The sequence below is a fragment of the Lynx rufus genome, unplaced genomic scaffold (assembly GCF_022079265.1).
Source record: "Lynx rufus isolate CCGP_SWC_20201006 ecotype Redwood Valley unplaced genomic scaffold, mLynRuf1.p SCAF_1, whole genome shotgun sequence".
NCBI lineage: Eukaryota > Metazoa > Chordata > Mammalia > Carnivora > Felidae > Lynx > Lynx rufus.
In genome coordinates, this window is record NW_025814823.1 from 47550195 (window position 1) to 47571861 (window position 21667).

The following is a 21667-nucleotide window of genomic DNA, read 5'->3' on the forward strand; positions in this document are numbered from 1 at the left end:
AACAGTATGTAAGAAAGTCAGTTTCTCCCGTCTAGAAACACTGGTATTACCATTCTTTGTGAGGTTTCTTAGTTTGGTATATTACAAAAATGCCTCTTACTGATTTTTGTATCTTTGATTATGATGATATTGAACTCTTTCTGAATATTTATTGGCCATTTATTTGGGGGGAGGGATTCTTAGTATTTTACTGTTTTTGTTGAATAAATGCTTTCTTATTGCTTTAACTTCAATATTTTTTATTGTTTGTTTGGCTGAACACTTCGTATGTTTATTTACCATTGGGAGGATTGGTTATGGGATCTTGCCTATTTTTTTTTTTTGAATGTTTGTTTATTTTTGAGAGAGAGAGAGAAAGAGAGCGAGCAGGGAAGGGGCAAAAGTAAAGGAGACACAGAATCCGAAGCAGGCGCCAGGCTCCGAGCTGTCAGCACAGAGCCCAACATGGGGCTCGAACCCACGAACTGTGAGATCATGACCTGAGCCATAGTCGGACACTCAACCAAGTCACCCTGGCACCCCTTGCCTATTTATTTTTTTTAATTTTTGTTTTCATTAAGCCAATGAAGTTATAAGAAGTATTACATTGTAAAGCATTTTTATCATTTTGATTATCATTGTTAAGGTCTTTGACTCATTTTGTTTTGTTTTAAATATTTATTTATTTTTGAGAGAGAGAGGCAGGCGCAAGTGGGGAAGGGCCAGAGCAGAGGCAGGGCTGGGGGTGGGGTAGGCAGAAGATCCGAAGGAGGCTCTGCGCTGACCGCGACGGGGCTCGAACTCACAAGCCTTGAGATCACGACCTGAGCCGAAGTCAGACACTCGACCGACTGAACCACCCAGGCGCTCCATTTTAAATTCTTTGTTATTGCAAACACTATTCTACAGTTTTTTGCTTGCCTTTTAACAAATTGCTTGTAGTATTTCACAAGGTTTTTACATACTTCATTTACCAGGTACAGCTATTAACTTGTAGCTGTCAGCTGATTTATCCAGTATTTTCTTTGTATATGAATAGTATTGTTACTATAATAATATTGTATGTGAATATGTAAATGAGTAATATACAATGTTAATATAATATATAATATATTATAGTAGCAATATGTTTATGAAGAAATAATTTTCAGGAAGTAAATTATTTTGATAATTGAAAGGAAGTACCAGAGGAATTCTTTTTGAAGAGTCTTACCCTACTTAAAGAGACACATTTGCACTGTTGTTTTTAACACCTAAATTTCACTTAAGTAAATAGTACAGTGTTACAGAAATTCAATTTTTCTGGCATTAAAACACGATAATTACCATTCAGTAATGTCTTTTCTATTTGTATGTTTTTGTGATGTAATTTTTCCTTTCCAATCTTTTAGAACAAAGGAAGTTTACTTTTCATTCTCCTGATAATTCGTCTGGAACAACAAATTCTAACGGAATTACTAATCCGTGCATCAGAAGTCCTTATATAGATGGTTGCTCACCAATTAAGAATTGGTCTCCTATGAGACTCGAAATGTGTACGGGTAGTACTCAGTATCGGACCTCACTGATTCGGATACCCTTTCCCCTTGAGGCTCACGGTGAAAATGAAGACCAAGTGAATCTTCCTCCCACGGATGCCTCATCACCAGCCATGGACACCGCTGCACACCTGCGGCAGTTGGACAGTGACACTTCTCCACGTGGCACACGTGTAGTAGTGACCGCCATGTCTATCACACAGAATCAGTCCAGTGCTTCTGAGAAAGAATTAGCACTGTTGCAGGATGTTGAAAGTGAGAAGGAGAACAACACTGTGGACATGGTTGATCCTGTAGAGATAGCAGATGAGAACACTTGGATTAAGGAGCCAGTTGATAATGGGAGTTTGCCCATGACTGATTTTGTGAGTGGGATTGCCTTCAGTATTGAAAACTCTCACATATGCATGTCACCTCTTGCAGAAAGCAGCGTCCTTCCTTGTGAAAGCAGTAACATTCAGGTAAGATAATTTAATATTCTGGAGTCCTTTACTTTCTCCTGTACTCTGTTTTTCTCAAAGATTGTACTAAGAAAGAAAATGGGTTAAATGTGAGGACTGTAGCAGGAGCCCCTGGGTGGCTCAGTCGGTGAAGCGTCCCACCTTGGCTCAGGTCATGAGCTCGCAGTCCATGGGTTCGGGCCCTGCATCAGGCTCTGTGCTGACAGTTTGGAGCCTGGAGCCTGTTTCAGATTCTGTGTCTCCCTCTCTCTCTGCCGCTCCCCCACTCGCACTCAGTCTCTCTCTCTCTCTCTCTCTCTCTCTCTCTCTCTCTCTCTCTCTCCCTGTCTCAGAAAATAAACATAAAAAAAAATTTTTTTAAATGTGGCGACTGTAGCATTATGTAACATTTAAAAAAAATACCCATACACGGTGATACTAAGAGGGTTAGTTGTTTTTTTTAATTTGGACTGATGGTGCGTATTTAGTATTCACGTTAACTGATACTTATTCAGAGTAAGAAAGGATGACAGCAGAAAAGAAATCAAGCTGCTCTGTTTCTACAGAGTGCTAGGGTCAGGCAACCTCTCAGGATTCATCTCCCCCTCTCGTGTGAAGCTAGCACCAAGGAAATTCAATTCCCGGTAAGGTACTTGTCTTGTAAAATTTCAGTAGTTCTATTTTTCCTTTATATGGTTTGGGAAGAAAAAAACAAGTTAAAGGACTTTTATGTATATGCTTTTTGTACTTTTTAAAAATGATTTATAACCAACATTTTTCACTTAATCACACATTTCCAGTTTGCAGTATCTGACAACAGGAAAGCGTGATTCATTTGACAAGTAAACTTCATAGCCAGCACTTACTTTTTTTTTTTAAGTTTATTTATTTTGAGAGAGAGAGAGAGAGCACAAAGAGAACATAGAGAACAGGAGAGAGAATCCCAAGCAGGCTACACACGGTGAGTGCAGAGCCTGATGGGAGACTCGAATCCGCGAACCGTGATCTCATGACCTGAGCCGAAATCAAGAGTCAGACGTTTAACCAACTAAGCCACCCAGGCACCCTGCCAGCATTGACTTTCAGAAGGACATTTGTTCCATTAATTGCCATAGTTTTTTGGTTTGTTTTTTTGAGAAAAAGAGTGCGAGCAGGGGGGTGGAGGGAGGGAGGGGCCGAGGAGAGAGAGAGGGAACCTTAAGCAGGCTCCGTACTCAGCATGCAGCCCAACACAGGGCTTGATCCCACAAACCTGGGATCATGACCTGAGCCAAAATTGAGTCCGATGCTCAACCATCTGAACCACCAGGCACCCCAATTGCCATAGTCTTTGAGCTGAGAACTTTAAAACAGTCAAAAAGATAGTTCTCACCTGCCATTTCATAGTAACAACATTTAACAGTTATGTAGCTTAGTGTATGCCAGGCGTTATTCTGAGTACTCTACGTATGTTAATTTATTGAATCTTCACAACAGCCCTATGAAATAGGTGGACTGTTGTCCCCATTTTACAGAGGAGGAAACTGAGGGTCAGAGAGTTTAAGTAATTTACCTATATCGCTAATAAGTGGTGGTGCAAGATTTGAATCCTGGCAATATGGCTTTAGAGTTCATGTTATTTAATCCAGGTTTGGACGGACTTCTAGTAATAGCTAACACGGACACAGTGCTTCAGTGTGTCAGGCGCTCTCCCAACCACCTTATCTGTAGTCATTCATTTAATTCTCCTACCACCCTATAATGCCCTAGTGCTGTCAGGTTTGGAATGCTAAAGTTTAAAACTCACAGGGGGATCCTAAATGACCCCAAATTAAATATAATCATCTGCTCAGATTTTTATGTCTATAATGGTCTCTCCTGACTTCTAGGATCATTGCTCAGGAAAAATACACTAGAATCACTTTTATATATTTTAGCTTCTAAATTTGGTTCCTATATGAAAAAGCACTTAGAGTCAAACTTAGCCTTCAAGGTATTGTTAACTTCTTTTTCTCTCTCTTTTCCTCACTACCTTTTTTTGTTTTTCCAGAGCATTTATAGAAGGATCATAAAATGCTTTCACTGCCATATACTTTGATCATCTAATTCAACTACTCATTGGAAGCCTATATCACTACTAAATTATCATCCACTGTCTGCTTGAGTACCTGCCAGGGGTATACTGGTCCATTTTCGGGCTTCTCTTATCATTACAATCTCTTCCCCACATTGAGATAAAATATGCTTCTGTCTGTGATATCTTATCTACCAGTCAGTTTCAGTTTTACCCTTTGGGCCATATCATAATCTTAACCTTTTGCAGAGCATTTTGTAGTTTAAAAATGTTTTCAGGTGTTCTTGTCTTCCTACTGCAAAGGTAAGCTTCTAAACATTTGAAGACAGCCACATTTTCCCAGGGTCTCTTGACTTGCTGGGTGGACGGGTTGGCCTCCGTGTGTGGTGGTGCACAGCTGTCATTCTAGAATCTCCCTTCATCAGACTGGGAATTCTCTTCCCCTTTCCTGTGTTCTGTCTCCTGTTTTCTACATTCCATCCTTCTCTTTCCTGGTTTACCTCACACTTTACTGGAACAAATTTTCTGGTATCTTTGTGAGGAGAAGTACATTTTTTAGATACTGCATGCCTGATCGTGTATTCTTCATTCTCTCACATGAGAGTTTGGAAATAATTATCCTTCAGACTTTGAAGGCATTGTTTCATTGATTTTCTTGCATGATTGCTGTTGACATATCTGAAGCCATTTTTAAAAATATTTTTAATGTTCATTTATTTTTGACAGAGATGGAACATTAGTGGGGGAGGGGCAGAGAGGGAATCACAGAATTTGAATCAGGCTCCAGGCTCTGAGCTCTCAGCGCAGAGCCCTCCATGGGGCTCGAACCCACCACCCATGAGATCATGACCGGGGCCAAAGCCAGATGTTTACCCGACTGAGCCACCCACGTGCCCCTGAAACCATTTTAATACTTAATCTTTTGTAAATGGTCTCTTTTTACCCAGCCCTGGACATAAATGGATCTTTTCTTTGTCTACAGTGTGCGGAGATGTCAGTGCTTCTTTGGAGTGGGTACCTTTTCGTCTGTGGTACTGGCACTCAGCAGGTCCTTATGACCTGTAAACTCGTGCCCTTCACTTGGATCTTTTTATCCTAGATTTCTCCTGTCTCACTTTCCTTTCTGGAATTTCCTTTTAATTCTCCAGTTTTTAAAATCTTTTCACTCTATTTTTTATCTCCTTTTCTAATTTTGGGGGAGTTTCTTCATCTTTATGTAGTAATTCTTCTATTATGTTTTTGTTTCTGCACCTTTCATTTCTAAGGTTTTTGGGGGGCCAGGGAGTTGTTTTTTGCTTTTGGTATCTAAATATCTGTAGCATGACTGGCAAGCATCGCGTGGTCTGGCCTTTGCCTTACTCATCGGCTTCATTTTATTTTCCTTCCCTTTGTTTCAGTCACATTAGCTTTCCAGAGTTTTAAATAGCCACGTTCCCTCTTGTCAAAAGAGCCTTTCCACACACTGTGTAGAATTTCTGTCCCTCCCACTTTACTTAGTTAACTCCTATTAGTCTTTTAGTTCACAACTTAATGGTTACATCCTCAAAGGAGTCCTCCCTGATCACTGTAGCCAAGCCAGATCTCATTATATGCTTTCATAATTCCCTGTACGCTTTGCATTCTTGCCAGTCAGACCATCTATCACGCAATCATGTATGTTTGTGTTTATCCCAGAGCTTATGTAATAGCTACTCGTTAAATATTTTGGAATCAAAACAGAATGGATATAGAGGTAAGTTCAACCAGAAGGACTGTATAAAGTTAGAACACTGATCCAGCGTTTTGACCCCTGAGGAAAAGGTTTGATGAAGGAAGCAGAGCCCCCAAAGGAGACTGAGAAGGACCAGGCGACGGTGGGGGGAAGAGGGGGACACGAGGAAAGCACAGTGTCATGGAACATCTTAAGGAAAGAAAGGTTAGTACTACGAAAGTAAGAGCAAGGGATATAGAGCTTGAAAAGTAGCTGTTGAATTAATAACAAGTAATTTGGTGAGTGAGCAGCCTCAAGGTGGGGAGGTGAAAAGTGAATGGAAGGAAGGTAAAGGAGGTGAAGGAATGATACACTATGTGTAGATAACTCTTTGAAGAACATTAGTTGTGAGGGGGAGGGTTGCCATAGCTAGAGAAGAACATTAATGTCCAAGATCGTTTTGTAGTTTCTTTTTTAACTTTGTTTTTCACTTTAGATGGGGGAACTAGCATATTTAACTGGAGAGGGAGAAGAGTAAAAAGAACAAAGAAAACCAGAAATTGGGCATGATAATTGTTAATAATAGGTATCAATTATGTATCCTTTTGAAGTATGAGAGACCAGGGCGAGTATCTCACAGTTAGAATCTAATCCTCATGATACCTTCCAGCAGATGTGATAAATATAATCTGTAAAAAAGTGATGAATTTTATATATGAAGGAACCAAGGCGTGCAAGATGGGATAGACTGTAGAGCTCTGGTGGGGGATTAGCACAAGTGACCCTTCCGCTTTCGTAGGGGGCGGGGGGCTGGGGTGGACGTGGGTGCACATATTTGTAGCTGGGGCTAGCATGGCTTTAAGGGCCTCGGGCTTGGGAAAGCAAAATGGCAGATTTCAGCTGATTTACTAGCTCAGTTAGTTTTCTCAGTTTCAGGAAGTGAGAGCTTCTGTGACCTTGTTCCCTCTTATTGACAACAGCAAGAATAGGAGGATTGTAGGCTAATAGTTTGGTCATTGTGAGTAGAGTTCACATGAGTGTACTTTCAGTGCACTGCCTTAACTAATGGGAGACAAAGTCTTCTGTGACAAGTAGCGAGCAAGAGGGACAGAGAACGAGGAGAAGGAGGATGGTGAGGGAAGGGTGAAAGTGCTGAGGCCTGATTTCAGGGAATGGACTACAAGCCACAACTCTTGCCAGCTGCCAACCTGAACCTGGACGGTTTTTTAAAGACCACATCTGATTCACGTGGGGGAAAAATATAGTAACTGTGTAGGGTGATGGCAGTAGAGACACCACTTAAAGGCAGCGTAGTCCAACTGGAAGCAGATCTACATAGCATTCAGAACTCAGTTTGAATTAGAGTTTGGTCATTTACAGGCTGTGGGATCTTAAGACAAGGTTCACTTGACAGTGAGTAGAGCGTGACTTTTTAAGCTATAAAAGCACCTCATCTACAGCTAAGAACAACTATAAAATGTTTCTGATGCCCCTGATGCCTGTGGGAAGTTACGAGATGATGTGTACTGTCTAGTTGGCCTGTGGTACGCATCATTAGTAGTGAGATGAGAGCCAGTGCGGTCAGCCAGCATCTCATGGGGCCGCCTGTTGATTATTCTCTTCCTGTGGAGTGGGACAAACTCCTGTGCCTGTCTTACTCCCTACTGTATTAACTTTTCCCTTGATGTATTACTATTGAGTTCCCTAAGCCAGTTGTTTGGCGCTAGTGATAAAAGTGTAATTGGCAGGGGGGCCTGGGTGGCTCAGTCATTTGAGCATCTCACTCTTGACTTTGGCTCAGGTCATGATCCCAGGGTGGTGGGGTCAAGCCCCGCTTTGGACTCTGTGCTAATTGTGGAACCTGCCTAAGATGGTCTCTCTTCTCTCCCTCTACCCCTCTCCCCCACCCTCTCCCTCTCAAAAATAAAATAAAAAATGAGTAATTGTCAGCTCCTCTGGAAGCAATCTGGTAATTATATTTTTGATCAAATAGCTGTTGAATGGCAACACAACCAGGTGTTTCCCCTAGAATGTAATGGAAGGTTGTTTTTTTTGTTTTTGTTTTAGGTGTTACAAGGATTTTATTCAAATACAATGTTACTCCCAGTGGTCAACACATAGGCATCCATCTCTGAAAACTGGAAACATTTTTCTTAAGATTATGAATGCACATAGGATATTACTTAGGATATTCTGATGTTGGTGATGGGGACAAAAATACACAATCTTTTCCTTCCTTCTGAACCTAATTTGCAAGAAAGAGTTTAAGTGCAGGGTGAATCCCTCCCCTTGTGGGGTTTTGTGTTTGGTGCTCAGCACTGCGCAGGTAGATGCCGTGTGTGTGTGTAGTGCACAGGGCTTGGAGCCTCAGCTCTTCATCACTGCATTTTGATACTGTGAAAGTCCCCTTTCTGACCCTTCACTTCCTCATGTGTGAAGTTAATAGGGTTGTCGCACGGACACAGTAAGAATGGCATTATACAGAGTGCCTTACAGGCCCTGGCACTTTTCTAGGCACTCAGTAATTATACATGTACCCAAACTGCAGTTTGCCAGAATCCCTTGTTTAATTTGGGGCTGCCAACAGTACATCCTAGAATGCTACAGTTAATTAAAATGAAAAGTTGAACTAACACCTAGAGCCATTGTATATGTGGTATTATTATGAAGTAAGATTTGTGTGTCAGCAGTGGGTGTGAGTATAATGTAAATGACCTTTTAAAAAATAAATTATTTTGAGTACTTTTAAAGATAGCATGCCTGTTAGTAAATCTTAGAGATACAGTCAAGCCATTCAAAGACAAGCCTGGTAAATAAATTGGAATTTGAAGTTGATTGTAATCCTCACTTTTATCTACTGAGTGTGATCACAAGGTAACAGGAAAGCAAGTTTATACTGGCTTGTTCACGGATTCTAACCGAAATTACAAGATATATTTTAGTAAAAGGAATGGTATAGTACAATGACTCCTTTGGAGAACAACCAGTTCTACGTAGAACTACATTTTATGTTTGCATATTACTTTTCAATTGCATTCAGTATGATCAGGAATAAATAATACATTGTTTTATTCAGTTGTGAGTGGTAGTATATAATGATTCACTTACATTTATATAATTATTAACTATATATTTTAAATAAATATACATAATTTTATTAGTGTTTATTTTTGAGAGAGAGCACAAGCTGGGGAGGGGCGGGGGGGGGGGGGGGGACATAGACTCCGAAGCAGGCTCCAGGTTCTGAGCTGTCAGCACAGAGCCTGATGCGGGACTCGAACTCACAAACTGTGAGATCATGACCTGAGCCAAAGTCAACCACTTAACCGACTGAGCCACCCAGGCACCCCAATGTACATAATTTTAGAAATACATTTTATATATTTTTAATTTTACTTATTTAAACATAAAAGAAGTTTCTCAGACTTTGTGGATAAGTGAATTAGTTTGCAGTGTTATCCTTGGTATTTTTCCTTCTCTTCCCTATCAGATGGATAGTGGCTATAACACACAGAATTGTGGAAGCAATATTATGGATACGGTTGGAGCAGATAGTGATGCACAAACCTTGGAAGTTGAGAATAAATCTCAAGTTCTTAATACAAAGGTATGGAAAAAATAGAGAAAGATTGATATGGTTGTAGGTTATAAGTATTTACTAAATATGATTTTTTTCAGGGGCGCCTGGCTGGCTCAGCTGGTGGAGCATGTGACTCTTCATCGTGGGGTTGGGAGTTCAAGCACTACATTAGGTGTAGAGATTACTTAAAAATATAAACAAAAATAAATGACCATTTTCAATATTTTTTCCACCCCATTTTGCTTAAAATTTTTTAAATTATCATGTTTAAGCCTCATCCTATTTTCAGTTCATTTAACCACAGAACGTGCTTTTTAAATCAAAACACTTCATTTTCCTAAATAACTCTGGCTATGGGAGAGATTAAGAGGTTGGAGAGGGAGAACTAGTCCTATTTTGGAATTGGCACCTGAACGCTTTCCCTTAAAACTAAAGGGAAAGATAGGTTTTTGCCTTTAACGTTTCAAACTGAGACTACACATCAAAATAAGAACTCTCAAAGGTTAAGTGCTTTTTTCTTAAAAATCCAAGAGCCTTTGGAGACCAGGAATAACACATACCTTACCTACTATTTGTACAGAAATATACTTTTGATTAGGACATTTACTGAACTTTCTAGATAGGATGGTTATACTATATACATATATATATATATATATATATATGCATATTTGAATAAACATTAATTTTAGGCACTAATTGGGAGAATCTTTGATTTTTATATGCCAATTTATTAATGAACACAATACACTGAACACAACTCTCCAGTGAATATGAAGATTTAATGTGGAGGCCACCTTAATTTCTCTTTCGTCCATTTTGTCATGAGGTGGGATTGTAGTTGCCCATTTAAAAGTAAGCAAGCATTAGGATATAGGAAAACTACTCTTGGTTGCAGAATATGGACTTCTAGAAAATCCTATCTTCACTTGTACCTTTAGTATTCATAAGGAAATCCTCATTCCAGTTTTAAAAAATATTCACATAATAGTTGCATGCTTGAATGGTCCTATCCAAGCAGCAAATAAGGTATTTTCTGTTTTTTCCCCCCACAGGAAGACCGCATAACACAGAGGTGTTGAATGAGAACAGCAAATCCTCCCAAGGCAGCAGTCCATAGAATAACTTCTCAGAACCAAAGACCATCAGTGAATGGCTCCTCACATATTTTTTACACACAGGATCAATAATGTGATCGTGATTGGGAAAAAGTTGCTTTAACTAACAGGTTTAGCTTTTCTTCTTTCCCCCTTAATGTGAAAAATCAAGGGCTTAATTTAGTGACATGGGAACAACAGAAAAACTCCTGGAACTTTCAAGTCATTGAAGTACAAGTGTATTTTTTATTAATAAATATTTTTGTACTTACCTTGATTGATGTGTTTAACAATAAATTTGAGAGTAAGGACTTTGTCCCTATCCTACAGAGCCAGTGAACTGCTTATTAGTTAGTACACCCTACCAACAGCATTGAATTTGGCAGTAGTTGTGAGATCATGTAAAATTGTGAGGGTACTGTTTTACATAAAACGAATTTACATTTATAACCTTTGTGAAAGAAATAGATCTTAGATAAAAAGCAAACTTAATTGAAAAAATAGAAAGATGAAGGCTTCCAGACTTTTTTGTTCTTGATTTGTTAATTTCTGTGCAGAAATTCTTGGTTCCAGTGATAGCTGTTCCAGTTACTACTTTTGAAAACGTAAACACTAGAAAGGTCCAAATAGCATCTTAGTATCACACATTATTGGGGGTTTGAACTTAGTATCACACACCTGGGTGGCCCAGTCGGTTGGGCTTCCCACTCTTGGTTTTGGCTCAGGTCATGATCTCAGGGTCATGGATTCGGGCTCCATGTTGGGCTCTGCTGACAGAGTAGAGCCTGCTTGGGAATCTCTCTCTCTGCCCCAACCGTGCACACATACACATGCGTTCTCTCTCCAAATAAACTTTTAAAAAAAAATCATACATTATTAGTGGGGTAAATGTGGGAATGCCCAGAATATATCTCCATCCCTAGGGTTGGAACATTGTTTTCAGCTCAAATTTGGCTGGGGAGGAATAAATCAGTGGGGACTGGGTGACACAGTTCCTGTATGACTCTAGGCCTATAAAATTATGGTTGGGCAGACACAAAACTGATTTTTTAAAATCTTAAAAGTTCACGTTGGGAGTAGAAGGGATGTATAAATTTTTTGGACACATTACCTCTGGAGAATGTATATTCGTATTTGCAAATCACCTTTTCAAAGTTATCTTATTCAAAAGATGGAGGAATAATTCACATGCAGCCCTAGGAAATAAGAACATACTATCATTGTGTCACTTTCTTTATTTTTTGCACCTTATAAGTTTATTGCTAACCTGCAAAAAGACCATTTCTTCCTGTGTACCTGATTCCTCTCCCCCAGCACACTAACCATTAAGTGGTTAGTCACTAGGTCCACTGCTCAAGACTCTATTATGAAATTGAGTCCTTAAGCAAATGGGCTTTAGAATCAATATAAACTTAAATTTAACAACTACTGTGCAGTAGGAGGAATTCAGTTCCCTGGCTATGTTTTCTTAATAGCACAAGAAATAAGATAGTGATTATAGCTTGGGTTCAAATCCATCATCACTTACTACTTGATCTGGGACATAAAACCTTCATCTTCTCATCTACTAAATGGGGAAAGTGGTTTTACCTAACAGGGCTTTTTAAGTGTAATATTCCACATATGCTACTTCGCCTAATAACTGGCACTAGAAGCATATTAGATTACCAAAGATGAAGCTTTAGGGTGAAAATTTGGATTCTGGTCATCTTAAACTACCCAATAAGGACTAATGCCTGAATTAGGTCTTCCTCATAAACGACACACAAGAAAACAAACTTGGAAAGTAGAAGGTTAGCCATTGCTTTGTTTAACCAAGAAGGCCCCATTTCCTTTTGTTGCAAGTAAACTACGGGCTGTTGGCAAAGGATTTTTAAATGGTGGGGCAGTGGAAATCAAATGAGTAATATTTTGTGACACATGAAGTTTGTGATATTTAAATGCAAGGTTTTGTTTGAACACAGCCAGGCTTGTCTCCATACTGTCTGCAGCTGCTTTCGCACTGCAATGGAAGAGTTGAGTACCGTGTTGTTACACAGACTGTCCAGCATCATCGAACATGGCTGGGCCTTTACAGAAAATGGCTTATTGGCACCTGCTCTTGCGTGTTAACTTACTACTTGGACCCAAGACCACTCCAAGTTATTTTCTTTAAACTGGAACAATTTCTGCCTCAATGTTGGGATGTTTTCCTCAGTAACAGGAAACTAGAGTGCCTAAATTGTACACATTGTAATTATTCCCACTGAGTATGCCTGCTGATATATTTGCCAGTCCTTTCTCTGGCATTGTACCACAAGCTACTTCAAGGCAGAGATAGTTTACCTGACGTGGTGATGAGCATGGTACATTGTAAGTACTTTAGAAATTGGATAAGCTAAGTAAAATCTTTTTTTTAAGGTAACTCTATCTCAAATATTCTTTTTTTTTTTTTTAATCTTTATTTTTGAGAGAGAAAGAGAGACAATCTGAAGCAGGCTCCAGGCTCTGAGCTGTCAGCACAGAGCCTGACGTGGGGTTTGAACTCACGAACTGCGAGATCATGACCTGAGCCGAAGTCGGACCGTTAACCGACTGAGCCACCCAGGCAGGCACCCCATATCTCAAAATAATTCTTAAAAAATAATCATTACTAATCTTTGTGGTTAACAAGGCATACCAAACTAATATTTACTTCAATTGTTCCCTTTAATATGTCCTTAACACGATCCCCCCTTTCCTACAGAACCTGATATGTATGCAGTTTAAAAGCCATTAATGACCTACTTTTTATAAGAAACATAATGTACGTGTTTAACGTGCCCTCTCTATTCTCTGAGTCCCAATGCCTTACTTGGAGGGGTGGAGGGGAAAGTGTGAGCTCTAAGGTCAAGGATGGTGATCACACTTCTTGGTATTAAAAAAAAACTTTTTCCAGTCAGATCCAAATATCCTACTTCTTGCCTTCCTACAACATCCAATTCCCAAAAACTCACAGCTGCTTAAGGACCACTAATAAAAATACCGGAAGCTTTCAACAGTAAGGGAACACTTAAAATAAATGAGGTAAATTAAAGATGGCAAAGGACTAAATTCCTTGACAAATCTTGACTTCATTGTCTTGCAATCTAATAACTGCCACACCAAACACGGACAGCTTTCAAGATTTAGAAAGAACAGATTGTTCCTGACTTCTCAAATGTTCTATCCTCCTCCATAGGAAAATGATAGTTTTTTTCTATCAATATTAAATAATCAAATTACTTATTAAAATTAATCTGTTCTTTAGCAAGCAGACGAATGCTCTATTTAAATGATATTTACAGATCCTTGAAGTTGCTATCCTGTCACTATTTATGTGATGGATATTCAATTGAATTTTTATGCATAAATAGTTCTGTTCAATTCAGAAATGAAGTAGTATGATGGGACAGACACAGTCAACAAACAGTTCAATAAAAATGCAAATTTTTAAAACCATGAAAATGTACTTAAGAGTAACAAACTGTATCACACACTTCTTAGGTTTAAAAGTGTTCACTCAAGGTTTCTTTTTTTGTTTTTTTTGTTTTAAGGAAACCAGTGTTTGAAGTTTTTTTGTTGACTGTAGCTATTTCTCACGTTTCTTCTTCTTTCTCTCTGGTTCATTAATGTCCATGTTTGGAGTATCAACCGGAATGCTTATTCCTGGGATCTAAAGTAATGCAAATAGGGAAAAAAAGGTCAGTAAAAGCATTAAATAAGAATAAATCTCATTCTCATCTTCCCCTTCCCCACTGACAATTTCAAATTTAAAAGGATATAGGGGTAGAGAGGGAGAAGAAAGTAAAGGTTTTCCATACAAAGTATACATATTTCACACACAAATGGTGGCTTAAAATGTAAAAGGTAGACAGTCTCTGGATGGCAAGCTGTCAGTGACACTGTCACTGTCATTTGTAAAGTGTGGTTGAACTTGAACACTTCCAGTTTACCCTAGCTAGGCCCCTGTAACAGCATCAGAGGCCTTAGGTGTGTGGGACAGAACAAGGTTAAGAACCAGTATCTTAGGGGGAAACATACTTAATCTTCAAAAGTTCAGATTTCAAAACCAATTAAAGTGAAAAGGGACCAGGCAGGATATCTCAGAGATGTCTCAGCATCTGATACTGAGGACCTTTTCCAAAGAATCCCCAATATCTGGGATCCCACAGCTTAGGAAAATCAGTCACAAAATAGATTTGCTATGCAAATATCTGGCCTCTACGCTATTTACAAGATCCTCTTTATTTTTATTTTTCTACCGTTTATTTATTTTTGAGAGAGCGAGAGAAGCAGAAAGAGAGGGAGAGAGAGAATCCCAAGCTGGCTCCATGCTCAGTGCAGAGCCCTCTGCAGGGCTCGATGCCACCTCCATGAGTTCACGACCTGAGTTAACATCAAGAGTTGGAGGCTCAACCAACTGAGCCACCCAGGCTCCCCAATTCTCTATTCTTGAACAGAAATAACTTATGACCACACTCCTGTCTTTCACACAATATGTGCTATATCCCATCACAACACAGACAGTTTAAGTTTGGTCTTACCTGTGGTTCTACCAGGGACATTCGGATTTTCTGATGCTGAAGATTAGATGAGTCTAACATGATTTTCACTTTAACTTTATCAAAAATATGGAACACTGTATCCTCTATTTTAAGTGAAGGAATCTAAACAAAACACATTTTACTGCTTTTTAAACTGCTTTCATACACTTGAGGTTTGTTCTAGTTCTTTATCTTTCACATTGATTTAAAAGTTTACATTAAATAATTACTTCCATATTTAATAAGCATCTAGGTGTTCAATATAACAAAAACCACCAATCTAGTAGCTTCACGTATACGTGGCCTATTTATGTGCATACTACCCATTTTCAGTAAAATGGTCCCACTGTATACATTCATTCATCTCAGGATTCTCACCCCATTCATCAGCAAATTGTTGGTCTACTAGAAGAAAAGGTACTGTGGGCAAGGTCTGCTGTTTTGTAGTTCTGTTAAGGTTAGGGAAGTAGGGAGTGTGTCAGATAAGAGATGCTGGAAAGAGGTTTAAAAAATTCCTCCAGGCTATAAGCAATCATTTATTCCATTAATGCATCTGTCTGCCTAGTGCAAAGCATAATTCAAGTTTTCCTTGAAGGGGGAAACTACACAACGTAAAATCAAGGACAACACTTGTATGTGAGAAGATATACTGAGGTGGGAAATTATGAACAGAACAAACTTAGTTGGCACAAGTAACTGTAGCATACAAAACATAATTTTATGCTTTCTAGGTACCATTAAAAAAAGTGCCCCCTCCAGAAAAAAAACAAAACAAGAACATTAGAAATACTATACCTCATCATCATAAATAAGCCTTGGCTTTGGTTTGTCCTTTTCTTCAAAAAAGACTGTACCTTCTAAACCATACTTTGGAATTAACACCACAATAGCATTCTTCCTTACAAATAGAATATAGGCCTCTTCACTTACTATTCCTTTACTTTTGAAGAACAACTGTAAAATAACATATAACATTATTAAGGATTATCTTAAAGTATTTTTTTTGGAAATTAATAAAAAGCATTCTGAAATTAAATTAAAGGTGAACAAAACCTCATCTCTCCAATATTACTGACAGAGGGCAAATACCTGAGTATGAAAAGCTACTGATGCACGTTGGGCATACTGAGCCATTTTGTGCCTGAAATTAAGATTTTTACATAAATCTGCAAGCTTGTGTTTGTCTGTCAACTCTGGGTAAGTACAGTCAGCCCCAATAGCCACAGCCAACAACCGATGAACGATGATATCTGCATATCTAGACACATGAAGGAGAAAGAAAAAAATCACACTATGTTAGCATTAAAGCATCTTTTCACAATTGAAAATCAACTATTCTCTATCTCCTATAATTTTATAAGAAAAAAGTACCTTCTGATGGGTGAAGTAAAATGTGTATAGATAGGGGATGCTAAGCCATAGTGATGAAAATCATTATCCATTCCAGAGCAGAAGTACACAGCCTGCATCATACAGCGAGTGGCTAATATCCTTAAGAGAGTGTTCAGATACGGGAAGGTAGGAGAATCAGCCCGGTCCAAAGAGTCAGCCAAGGACTTGGCTGTATCAGTTTTAATTTCCAAATTCTAAGAGCAATGAAGGGGAAAGAGCATCATATTAAACATTTTAAAATCAGTACCATCATGTCTTCAAAACACAAATTATATTGAATAAATATGGTGGTCTTGACCAGATGGTATTTATACCTTTTTTCCTTAACCTAAGAGAACTACAAATAATTTATAAAAAGTAATTTTGTGTAACATCAAAGCTGAAAATTTTCTGAATGCATTTAAAGGTACTATGTATCAACCTCCTGCAGAAGTTTCAAAGGGGAAATGGACCGTGGTAGCAGTAGCTCCGTTTCTCCAAGTCCAATTGGTGCCTGACTATTCTATGTTGCAATAGGAAAAAAAAAAAAATCAAAGCAGATCTGGATCCTTGTCAGCATGTCTGGATTTCCCCTGCAGGTATTTATTTTCCTTCCATTCAAAGTAGAAGTAAAGGCCAGAAGCAAACTAAAACTTTATTGGTCACTAAAGCCCAATCTGCTGATACATCAAAGTAACTGCTTTGTTCTACTGTGGGAGAGGAGGCAAAAATACTTAAATCCTCCTTCCTCTACCCAGATCTTAGGAAGAAATAAGACAGTAAGAGAAAATTCCCCAATTTACAGTGCAAGCCTTACAGCAGAGAAGCTGATTCTATTCTTATGGAGATGATAGGAGTAGTAGGCCCACCAGAAAGATTTGAAAAATCAGAAACCAACACCATTCCGTTAGAATAATACCCTGAGGCCCAATACTACTTCCAGCTCTATTCTGGGCAGGAAAGGTTGGACTTGAATAAGTGATCCAAAGAAAACCAATGTAAGCCGTAGTCCCCTCAAGGGTATGGGTAATTATGCCTAAGTGAAAGTCCACTAACCAAAGCTATGTGGTGGAGGATACAATACCCTTTCTAGATATTTCCATTTCCCTAATGTATGCAGTAAATGGACTTACTTCTTAGAGACATGATATAAAGAGGGCTTAACTGAGTTGAAGAGGAAAAAAATTATTTCTAAGTCTCTAAAGTTAGGCAGTTCAGAGGAGGCATGAAATAACACAGGCATAAAGAACATGTATAAAGGCAAAGAGATATGGAAGAGCTTCATATGTTCAGAATATTGCAAATAACTTAGTCTGGAACTTATGGCTGTAGCATAGAGTGCTCTTTAAGGACATTAAAGAATTTTATTAAGCAAATGATTTCAGTGTGGGAAGAGACGACTACACCCAAGTTAGGTAAAAATTTTTTTTTAAATCAAAGATACTCCTGGCATATTTTTGTATCAAAAAACAACGCAACTTTCCTGTAGATGCAAATACAGATAATATAGTACAACAGATAAATCACAACACAAATACAGATGATTTTGCAAACTATGTGACCTTACCTTGGATTTAGCTGCCTTAACAAGAATTTCATAATTTGATGGAGGAGGAGCAGGATGTTTTCGAAGCAGGGCATGTTCTGAAAATTCTTCGTGAATTTTTTTTGCAACAGAGATATTGGCAAGTAACATAAATTCTTCCACCATGGAATTTGTTTCTCTGCCAACGGAAAAATCATTAAATAAGGATATCACATTTATTCCCAGGTTATCTTCTCTATCAGGGAGACAATAGACATACTTCCTATGTAAACATTCATAGTGTGTGCACATGCTTGTTTTTAATAACTTCTGACTCTCATTTTTCAGCTGTGGTGTTAACAATCTCTTATTATGCATCTACTACATGAGTAAATCTCATGTGAGAGACTTTGAAACTGCATTTAAAAAATAAAAGCTTGGGGCGCCTGGGTGGCGCAGTCGGTTGAGCGTCCGACTTCAGCCAGGTCACGATCTCGCGGTCCGTGAGTTCGAGCCCCGCGTCAGGCTCTGGGCTGATGGCTCGGAGCCTGGAGCCTGTTTCTGATTCTGTGTCTCCCTCTCTCTCTGCCCCTCCCCCGTTCATGCTCTGTTTCTCTCTGTCCCAAAAATAAATAAACGTTGGAAAAAAAAAAATTAAAAAAAAAAAAAATAAAAGCTTTACAGGGAACCTGAGTGGCTCAGTCGGTGAAGCATCTGACCCTTGATTTTGGCTCAGGTCATGATATCACGGGTTCGGGGATGGAGCCCCGCATCAGGCTTGTGCGGAGTCTACTTAGGGTTCTCTCTCTCCCTCTCAGTCCCTTCACTGCTCTCATTTTCTCTCTCTCAAAAATAAATAAACTTTAAAATGAATGAATAAAGGTTACTAACTCTAGTAATATATAAAATCTAAACTGTACTGAACATTTCACCTTCTTTTACTAAGTCTGAAGAGATTTTTAACTCTAAATGCATTTAAAAAGTTTACTAAGAAGAATTAAAAGCTATTTAGATCAGATCAATTTGGGCTTAAAAAATTAAAATTTTCAGGGCGCCTGGGTGGCGCAGTCGGTTAAGCGTCCGACTTCAGCCAGGTCACGATCTCGCGGACCGTGAGTTCGAGCCCCGCGTCGGGCTCTGGGCTGATGGCTCAGAGCCTGGAGCCTGCTTCCGATTCTGTGTCTCCCTCTCTCTCTGCCCCTCCCCCATTCATGCTCTGTCTCTCTCTGTCCCAAAAATAAATAAACGTTGAAAAAAAAAATTAAAAAAAAAAATTAAAATTTTCACCAATAAATCACAAAAATGAAGAAATTATATTTACATTAGCCATTCTGGGTATTTATCACAGGCCAGACATTGCACTATGTTGTAAGATATCTATCTATATCCATACACACACACACACACACACACACACACACACACAGACATTAGTCCTGTTTTGCAGATGACAAAACTAAGGATGTGTAGCATTATTCTCTTGCTCAAAGTCGGAGTTAGTAGTAACAAGACCCAAGCCCACATAATCTGACTTCAAAACTCTTAACCAATTTCCTAGTCCTCTCACTCTATATCGTTAGTCCATGTCTATCTACAACTTAGGTTAGTAAATTATCTGTGTTCTGTTTACACTGTGTTTTCTTTCTCCCAAGTCACTAACATGCATTATGTTAATCTTTCATTCATGTTTCCATTTTTAACATCCTAGAACTTCTTGACTAGATTCCTTTTACTTTTTAAATATTAGGAAGGCCTCTAATCATACCTTTAAAACTACAATCTGATAGAAATTTGTTTTTTCTGCTTGGTAAAAAGAAATGGATGATGTTCTACTTTGGCAAAGTTAGATTCAACATTTTCCTCAAAAAAACCCTCTTAGTAATAGGCTTACTATTCATATTAACATTACTTATATTTGACCAATAGTTCACCCAAAAGTATTTTTTAATTGTAGCTCTAATTTTATAATTTTATAAAGCACAAAATGAGCATGTACTCAAATTTCTGGTCCTAAGAAACCTGAGTGCATGCTCATTTTTAATCTTGTTTATCTAATAGAAAAAAGTGTAAGTATACATTTAATGTCAGAATTACCTGGTAAGAGGCATGGAAAAGAGGCCTAACTCTGATTTAACCAAAAATAGCCTTTCTTCCTAAATCAATACAACAGTAATAACAATAACATGAGTATTCTTAACACCCTGTGAGATAGGTACCATTCAATCCCATTTTAACAACAAACAGAGGTATAGAAATGTTAAGTAACTTGTCTGGAGCCATTGGAGAAAGTGAGATCCAAACCTAGGTAGTCTGGCTTCAAAGCACGTGATCTTGACCACTGTTCTCTTCTACATTAAATATTAAATTACTAGGGCAATCTTTTACTTACCACAACTATTACTAGTCAAGTTCTATTATCAAGTTGAATCAAGACCAATTCAAGCTGAAAATTTTTCTATTATAATAATACTTCTCAATTTTACATAAGATAGACTAAAACGCAAAATGATACTTACTTTTCTCTATATATCGTAAGTCAAAAAACTACAGAAATCACAGCCCTACTAGAAATAGGTATTTTGGGTATAAATATGTTTTGTTTATTATTATATATACTAGATATTACATTTAAGATAAGATAAAAATCTTATCTAATGCCCATTAAAAGTTACATACCTAAGTTCCTTGGTCTGCAGATCTATAGGATCATGAGTTTCACTGTCCATGTGGAATCGAACTTCTGGAGAAGAAAGTGTCAAAGCCCTAAATAAAAATCAAAGAGGTAAATTAGTCAAGTGAGCCAATAACAGACATAATTCCAGAAGTGATGCTTTTAAAATAGAAAATGATTATAACAAAAGCATTAACAGTTTTCTTTCTGAAGGCTTTAAGGTCAACCTGCTAAGTTTTATGTTCTATTTTTATGGAAAGCTTTGTATCTTACAGATCTAAAATGTATTTAAAAAGAGAACAATAGTGAGGCGCCTGGGTGGATCAGTCAGTTAAGTGTTTGACTCTTCATTTCAGCTCAGGTCATGATCTCATGGTTGTGGGATTGAGCCACACGTCAGGCTCTGTGCCGACAACACAAAACATGCTTGGGATTCTCTCTCTCTACCCCTCTCCTGCTCATGTATATTTTCTCTCATTCTCTCAAAATACATAAATATACATTTTTAAAAACTTAAAAAAAAAGAAAAAGGACAATAGCAACACAATAAGAGTCCTTGTGCTTCTGAGAATCTAAATATGTTCTGTACCCAAACTATGGGCTTTTATTGAGCTACAGGAGTCTATAATCACTTTTATAAATGAAGAAGATAACAGGTAGGGTTTTATTTACTACTGAAAATAATGTATTGGGGAAAGGGATGACAGAGAGAGGCAAAAGAGAAGCTGCCATGTGTAGATGAGTACTATCAGAAGACCCACAGTTCAAAAGTACCTCCACGTTCACTCAGCCAACAGAGGGGACTGATAAACTACTACCCTGATATGCTACACACACTGACAGCTACTGATCTGGAATGCTACATGTCAGACAACACCCTATGTTAAGTGCTTTCTGTGCATGGTTCACTTAATGAGTTAGCAAGTTCTCCTGTGAAAAGTAAATTCCAACAAGGAAAATCTTATGTTTCTTCATACCTTGATGCTATTTTCATCAGCTCCAAACCAACTTAAAGAATTTTAATGAAGGGGCGCCTGGGTGGCTCAGTTGGTTGAGCATCCAACTTTGGCACAGGTCATTATCTTGCAGTTTGTGAGTTTGAGCCCCGTGTCGGGCTCTGTGCTGACAGCTCGGAGCCTGGAGCCTGCTTCAGATTCTGTGTCTCCCTCTCTCTCTGTC

General features: G+C 38.4%; 2 protein-coding genes across 4 annotated transcripts in view; one reads left to right on the forward strand and one right to left on the reverse strand.

Moving 5' to 3' along the window:
- Window positions 1-10654, forward strand: part of BORA (BORA aurora kinase A activator) — a 28510-nt gene extending 17856 nt beyond the window's left edge. For both annotated transcript variants that reach the window (XM_047080593.1, XM_047080603.1), the window contains exons 10-12: window positions 1371-1978; window positions 9191-9307; window positions 10336-10654. In XM_047080593.1, coding sequence (XP_046936549.1) covers window positions 1371-1978; window positions 9191-9307; window positions 10336-10362 — 752 coding nt within the window. In that variant the 3' untranslated portion in view covers window positions 10363-10654. The remainder of the gene's footprint in view (window positions 1-1370; window positions 1979-9190; window positions 9308-10335) is intronic.
- A 3037-nt stretch (window positions 10655-13691) lies between these two features.
- Window positions 13692-21667, reverse strand: part of DIS3 (DIS3 homolog, exosome endoribonuclease and 3'-5' exoribonuclease) — a 29101-nt gene continuing 21125 nt past the window's right edge. For both annotated transcript variants that reach the window (XM_047080572.1, XM_047080581.1), the window contains exons 15-21: window positions 20494-20580; window positions 17860-18016; window positions 16293-16507; window positions 16011-16179; window positions 15717-15875; window positions 14922-15044; window positions 13692-14050 (exon numbers count right to left, since the gene is read on the reverse strand). In XM_047080572.1, coding sequence (XP_046936528.1) covers window positions 13967-14050; window positions 14922-15044; window positions 15717-15875; window positions 16011-16179; window positions 16293-16507; window positions 17860-18016; window positions 20494-20580 — 994 coding nt within the window. In that variant the 3' untranslated portion in view covers window positions 13692-13966. The remainder of the gene's footprint in view (window positions 14051-14921; window positions 15045-15716; window positions 15876-16010; window positions 16180-16292; window positions 16508-17859; window positions 18017-20493; window positions 20581-21667) is intronic.